This window comes from Clavelina lepadiformis, chromosome 1, assembly GCF_947623445.1.
Source record: "Clavelina lepadiformis chromosome 1, kaClaLepa1.1, whole genome shotgun sequence".
NCBI lineage: Eukaryota > Metazoa > Chordata > Ascidiacea > Aplousobranchia > Clavelinidae > Clavelina > Clavelina lepadiformis.
This window is the reverse complement of record NC_135240.1, coordinates 26,840,401-26,847,643: the sequence shown is the minus strand read 5'-3', so window position 1 is coordinate 26,847,643 and position 7,243 is coordinate 26,840,401. Positions and strand designations below refer to the sequence as shown.

At 39.6% G+C, this 7,243-nt stretch overlaps 3 protein-coding genes across 3 annotated transcripts; all 3 read right to left on the bottom strand.

The window, feature by feature from the left end:
* Positions 1-1,193: 1,193 nt before the first annotated feature.
* Positions 1,194-3,806, bottom strand: LOC143454260 (RNA N(6)-adenosine-methyltransferase mettl16-like). The gene has a single exon (XM_076954995.1). The coding sequence runs from the start codon at positions 3,804-3,806 to the stop codon at positions 2,541-2,543; it is 1,266 nt and encodes a 421-aa protein (XP_076811110.1). The 3' UTR covers positions 1,194-2,540.
* A 6-nt stretch (positions 3,807-3,812) lies between these two features.
* Positions 3,813-4,970, bottom strand: LOC143454276 (GPN-loop GTPase 3-like). Its single transcript, XM_076954996.1, has one exon. It carries the CDS (start codon positions 4,952-4,954, stop codon positions 4,151-4,153), a length of 804 nt encoding a protein of 267 aa, XP_076811111.1. The 5' UTR covers positions 4,955-4,970; the 3' UTR covers positions 3,813-4,150.
* Positions 4,970-7,190, bottom strand: LOC143454244 (5-taurinomethyluridine-[tRNA] synthase subunit GTPB3, mitochondrial-like). The gene has a single exon (XM_076954994.1). It carries the CDS (start codon positions 6,709-6,711, stop codon positions 5,203-5,205), a length of 1,509 nt encoding a protein of 502 aa, XP_076811109.1. The 5' UTR covers positions 6,712-7,190; the 3' UTR covers positions 4,970-5,202.
* Between the last annotated feature and the right edge of the window lie 53 nt (positions 7,191-7,243).

The window sequence follows — 7,243 nt, the reverse complement described above, 5'->3', positions numbered from 1 at the left end:
TTCTTTTCCGGATGATCCACATAAACTGTGCGACAGAGATATCTGCAGGGACAAGATACTTTCTTTTGTCAATGTCTTGAATGGTTGAATCTTTTGCTTTTTCAACGATGACAGGAATTCGGCTTGGATATTTAGTTCTGATCTTCGAAGACTCACCGCTTCGATGCTCAAAACTGTGATCTGCTTTAAATTGCCACTTCATTGTTGTGCTATGCGTTACACTTCTTACAGATAACAAATACTATACTAGATGGTACAGATACCTTAAGGCTATATCTGCACAAAAAGTACGACATTTAATTATTACAAACAAGCATTAATTATCGGTAGGCTACATATCTGCGCAGCAGGTACAGCCTATGCAATTCACATATAAATATTAAAATAATGGCTTAAAAAATCAATTCAATTCTGCAATGTGATTTTCGAAATGTTTACCGGTATGTTAAGGCAAGATGGTTAAGCTATCGCAATACAGCCAACTTTTAACACTAGACTATGCTGCGTTAGATCTGTTATTCAAGCAGACGCCCGCCGAAAAAAAGATTTTTCCTCTAGCAAAGACGGATGACAAACCGACTTTAAAATTCCTATAGAAATTAAATGTTTTTAACCTAGAACTGTGCTTACGGCAAAAAACATTTCTTTGTTCCTGACGAGTCGCTGCAATAAAAACGTAAACAATACTCAACTGCCAATTCGCAAAACAGCTGACCTAAATACTGACATCATAATGAACATAGAATCATCACCGAGCGTCATCACATGACTGTTTTCCTCGCTTCATTGAGTCAGCCCTCAGCCACATTTAGCGCTGTTGCTCTTTATATATTTAATGCTGAACTCACCACGCGAAATTTCGCTTCCTTATCCTTTGAAAGGCCTGAAGCGTTTTACGAATTGGGCTTTATATGTACTTAGTGCTTGGAAAAGTATTACGTATTTACGGCTAAAATGTCTGTTGCTGTTGTATGCATTGCAGTTTTGAAGTGATCATGGGCACTTTTTATGAATTGTCATTTGGTAACACCGGATCTAAAGTGCAGGCAACAAAGAAAACTAATATTTTTTGATAAACGACCAATTGTCAACAAAGGGAGCACGACATATGGCCGCGGGAAAGTGGCCGCGAACAAACTCACCGGGGTCAACTGAACGCGACGTAAATTGACCGCAGACAAACTGACTGTGACATAAACTGGCCGGCGATCAAATTAACCGTCGATAAATTGGCCGGCGATCAAATTAACCGGCGACAAATTGGCCGTCAAAAGGTCAAAATTTTAAACTCGGTAGTATATGATATGTAAAGTAAATATTTGTTTGTAACTATTTCCTTTGTTTTTAACAAAATTGTTTTTTATTTCAATACACATTGAAACGTTTATTGAAATAAACAGAAATATTTCCGGAAATACGAGAAATACGAGTAACAACATTAAAAGACGTTCACTGCAAAACACATATGACACTACATAATATGGGCACTAAAATTTACACAAGCTGTTATTTGACAAACAAGGAAGTTTATTGCGCAAATTGTAGGTTGTGGGCGATGCCTCTGAGAAAATCTAATATGTCACGGTTTGCAAAATCTTCAACGATGGTTTGAAGTCGCGCATCCAGATCCTTGTATTTTCTCCTTTTGGCAGGAGGCCCTTGGGCACAGAGCTCCTCAATCTTCTTTTTGTTTATGTTCTGCAATTTCCTTAAAGCTTCTATAAATTTCCAAATGGTTGGGTGTTGCATTGATAACATCCTGTTTATTAGACTGTGGTGACCTTCAACTTTGTTGTTGGTTCTGGCTTCGCCATTTAACACCCGAACATGGACGTTCCAGAAGTCATGTGAATATGGCGGGTCTCTTCGGAGCTGAGTTCGAAAGCGACGCTCGATGTAAGTACGCTCAAACTAGTCGAGAAGCGGAAGCATTTCATCAGGCAAAAATTCCTCTAATGTTTCAAAAGCCTCAATCAGATGCTGTATTGGAACAAATGCCAAAGCCGGTATGTGACGCAGCAGTAGTGCAAATTCTTGATCATTTTGATACCTTCTTTGAAGTCCGATTTGCTGCATGTGCTTCCTGACATTTTGAAGAAGAGACAAGAAATCTATGAATATGGGTCACCGTACAAGGGGCCAAAAAACTCTACGAGTGGCAACCTTGACTGCAATGCACATACTGGATAGTGACTAGATAGTGAATTAGAATTTTGACGGCCAATTTGTCGTCGGTTAATTTGATCGCCGGCCAATTTATCGACGGTTAATTTGATCGCCGGCCAGTTTATGTCACAGTCAGTTTGTCTGCGGTCAATTTACGTCACGTTCAGTTGACCCCGGTGAGTTTGTTCGCGGCCACTTTCCCGCGGCCATATGTCGTGGAACCGTCAACAAACTAGTTTAGAAAATGGTTTTCCTTAAGTAACCAAATAACCATTTCTTTTTATTGTGCATAGTACATCTGTGTTTCTTATACACCAATACCTTTTTAAAAATATTTTCCTTGCATAAAATTAAAACTTTGTTACAAGCTACATTTATTTTTGCAAACGATCACGCAAATAAATAAAAAGCCGATTTATTTCGTCAGAAAATCTGCCTATTTCTGGAGTCAATTCCACTTGAACTTCCCCATCTTCTCTTTGTGTTACTTTCAGTATACAGATAGTTTGATCCAATACAGTGGTTTGAGTGGACCCATTTTCAAGTTTTTGGAGTTTTTGTTCTACCCCACTAACCTCTGCTTCGTGTAAACGCTTTTCTAATCTTCTCGTTTTTCGGTTTGGTAAGCCTTCAATTATATTGCCTTTCAATGTGAACGACGCCCCAGCAGTTGTAAAATCTATTTTCAGATTCAGCAATATTTTTTTCAGAACTAGAACGGCGTCACCCGATGATAGGAATTTTGAAAGAAATGAAAGTTTCTTTTCCTTTCTGGATATTTTAGGGATTGCTGAAACATTCAATGCGGAAAATGACCATGCAACGCCCCATCGCATCGTACGACCCTGACAAAATTCTGTAGAAGCGACAGTTTTAACATCGTGATCACGCAAAAATTGCAATATTCTCACAAAACTTGACTTTTTTCCAAGCATTGTTGTGTACCATCGTTGCTTATTATCATTTGTAGTCACACTCTCATTGAACATTCGTTCAGCGTAATGGAAGTCACCTCCAATGATCTCATTCTTGCTGCCAGAGCAAGCAGAATTGGGAGTTGGCCTTCCTTCTTCCACAGTGAGTTCTTCCTCGTCAGTGAAGAAAGGAGGATTACACATGCATGCATCGAAAGCATCAACACATAATAAATCATCTTCCTTCTCTGTTTTTCGGACTTTGATTTTCTCCATCAACCCGTTTTTTTCAACGTTTGATACAGCGTGGTTGTAGTTTTTCTCGTCAACCTCAGTTGCTATGAATGTCCAGTTTGGGTTCATTGTTACCCCCACCAGTGGATATACACAAGAACTGCCGCAGCCAATATCCAAAACATGTGGGTTTTCTTTCTGTGGCAAGCAATTCAGCAAATCTTCTATCCACGAAAGGTAGTTTATCCTCAGGGGCAGTGTGGGAACGAGTCTATCGTTTGGAAGATCTATCTTCAATTGAAAGTCTCGCTCCAGTAAACTCAAAGTCAAATCTCTGACAGCCTGAGCATTACGAAAGTTTACAAATGGCTTGCCAGATCGTGACGTTTTAACATGACGCTTGAAATTTGGAAATATCTTTGCTAGTTCCTTGAAATCTGGTGGGTTGTCTTTGTACCTATTGCGTGGATGCATAAACTTATTTAGTGCCATGGTCGCTCTAAAAACAAACAAAGTAAAACATGAAGTTAAAGTATTAATTCTTCACTGACACATTGCAAAAAATCGCAATACCTGCACAGAAACTATAACTGATAGCAGCAAAACAGTATAATGACCAACATGATTATAAGTTGCTATTGTCAGTCGTTACTAATCATTCATGATTAAATTTTTCAACAGATAACTGAGGATTTTCGCCTGAAATTTCATGAGAAATTTATAACAAAAGTGTTCGAAGAATGGCAAAAGTGAAAAGTTATAACCTTTAAAACTGTGACAGCTTAAGCTACATTTAAAACGAAAGCGTAAATTAATCGAAGAAGAATTCTGCTTTGTCATTCAGGAGGGTCTTCCCCAAAATCACGAGTTTGAACCTCCAGATCTTCTCCATACTGAATTGCAGTGTCTATGTGTTGCAGAACAATGCTAATTGACTCTTCATCTGACCTATCAAGAGGAAGAAAACGCACCAAACCATAATCATCAATTATTTGGCAAATGGCTTCCGTTAAGCGCTGATACTTTCCACCATGGGAAGTAACGCCAAGTCTTTGCATGTCAGGATCAAGATATTTTCTAACTTCCCTTTTCGAGCTCCTTGGTAAAATGTCCAGTTTTGTCATGATGCTGACATGAGGAATTTCCAAATTCACCATGCATGACAATGATGACAAAACCCCTGATATATATTTACTGGGATCTCCGAGAAATTGTGAGTCTACAAGGAACACGGCACATACTCTAAAATCCCATGATTGTAAAGTATCAGCAAGTTGTCGCATAACCGGGAGATGTGTGTAAAGTTCAATCTGTCCCGGGCAGTCGAACAAATAATAATCGTCGTCATGGGCATCAAGGTTGTCTTGAAGCCATTCTAAATTCTTCATCAAGTACTCCATGCAGTAAATGAGTCCTCCATTTGGTCCAAATCTTAACTCTTCATCCTCCATAACATCATCCAGCTGGATGAGCTCACGGCAGTCCACGCTGGGAGGATACTTGAAGTCTTCGGCAGCAGGATCAAGATTTACAACAAAACATTCACGCTTAATAACTTTTAAATGCTCTTGAAGCATCGCACAGTACGTGCTCTTCCCACTCCCTGCAGGGCCCATGACCAGCTGGGCATACTTAGGCATTTTCCTAGGCAACTCCTAAAAAATATTTATACGTAAAATTATTGTTGCAAGGTAAAAGTTTATAACCTGTATCATTGGTTTCTCAATGACAGACATGTTTACAGTATATGGAAACAAAGAAGCATTGCAGTGTACGTTTATTTACTATGGTATTATACCGACCACCGAGCAACCGAGTTTTAACACGCATTCTCACTTAATAGAGCCCAACGTACAAGGGAAGCTGTATATTCATGCTTAAGACGGTGCTATTTTCCAATACAAAAGTCTTTGAAAATTACATCCAATATTTCCTCTGCTCCTACTTTTCCAGAAATTTTGCCGATCTCATTTAGCGCCATCCGCAAATATTCTGCAGCAATCACAATATCTTGCTCTGTAATGTTTAATGAGCTTTCTAAATACTCGATACATGACGTTAAATGATCTCTATGTCTTTGTTGTGTTACGCTGGGAATTTCACCTAAAGCTGTGACGCCACACAAAGATTGAACCATTTTGGTGAAAAAGTTCATGAAACCCGAAAAACCATCAAAGGTTTCACATGATAACAGGATAATTGGAAATCTTTTAAAGGATTCAAGTTCCGAAAGAAGACCAGATGAGATTAAGTCAGTTTTGTTTACAATCACTACAACGTTTTCAGCTCTTATGCTGAGCTCTATTCCTAATTTGAAGGCGTGTTGAACAAGGAACTCTTCAAGGTTCACGTCATTTTTCAAATTCTGCCCATCAACCATGAAAATCACCAAGTCTGCTTGCTCAGCTTTCTTGTGGGCTCTAATGATGCCTTCCTGTTCTATGGCATTACTGCTATCACGCAGTCCAGCAGTATCGCTGATTAAAACAGGATAACCTTCAATGTCAAGAGAAGTTTCAATCACGTCTCTTGTTGTCCCGGCAATCGGAGACACAATAGCCGCAGGTCGTTGTATAATTGCATTCAGGAGACTGCTTTTGCCAACATTAGGCTCGCCAACAATTGCTACACGCACTCCACTACGAAGAATCTCACCGCGGTGTTTGTCCAACAAATGCTTCCTAATTTTTTGCAGAAGTTCTTTAACTTCATTTTTAACATTGCCAAGCAAGTCGTTATGCAGGCCTTGATCCTCGCTGAAGTCAATGTAAGCTTCGACGTGAGCAGTGCATTTCAGTAAATCCTTGCTCCATTGTTTATACAAGACGGATAAAGATCCTTCCATCTGATGAAGAGCTTGTCGTCTCTGTGCCTCTGTTTCAGCGTGGATCAAATCACCAAGTCCCTCCACTTCGGTCAGATCTAGTTTGTTGTTTAGAAAAGCTCGTTTTGTGTAATCACCTGCCGCAGCCGGTCGTAAGCCTTTGATAGACGACAAAGCATTTAGAACTGATGCAATGACCGCGGGTCCTCCGTGAACTTGAAATTCGCAAATATCTTCCCCTGTGAAGCTATTCGGGGCTGAAAACCACATGACCAGTGCCCGATCAAGCATGACTTGAGTTTTTGGGTGACGTAACTTTGACACAAATGCTTGCCGAGGTTTTGGTAAGTTTTTGCAGCCAGTAATCTCCTTGATAACTTGCTTGGTGTGATCCCCTGATACTCTGATGACAGCAACTCCACATTTTCCAAATCCGGAAGACAAAGCAAAAATGGTATCATTTTGCTTGAAATCATGAAAACCAAACCTCTGATAATCTACTACAATTCGGTTCACACAGACAGTTTTGCATTGCTCGAGAAATCTCTTGCTCAAAAAATTTAATGTTTTCATAACCAATGATTTTATTTTACTTTAATTGATATCAATATATAGCCTATATGATACGTTTTCTATTGCATCTAGTATACAAGTGCACAACCAGATAACGTCACGATCTGATAGTTGGGGTCTAGTATACAAAAGCATCCTGTGGTTGTGCACTTGTATACTACACCCGATTGAATGCTTACATATTTACACTTTTACAACAGCACCAACACACATTTGAAAACACTATTATATGTTAGCAGTGGCCGCGTTACCGCATGGCGTATAGCACAGCGAAAAAAAGAACATGACGCAATATATATGTTTTTCAGCCGCGGCTAACTTGAATTTATTTTATTAGCAAACAACATGTGCCGATTGCCGAAGCACAGGCATAACTTGAAAGACGTCTGTAAAGAGCCTCCGCGTTCCTCGCCTAAAAAACGAATGACGAACGAAAAACCTGAACTGGAAAAAGAGAATAAAATACCATGACTTTTTCAGCAGATGGAGATGGTGTCCTGCCGCTACCTAACGGAGGAGATGGTGAGCGCTG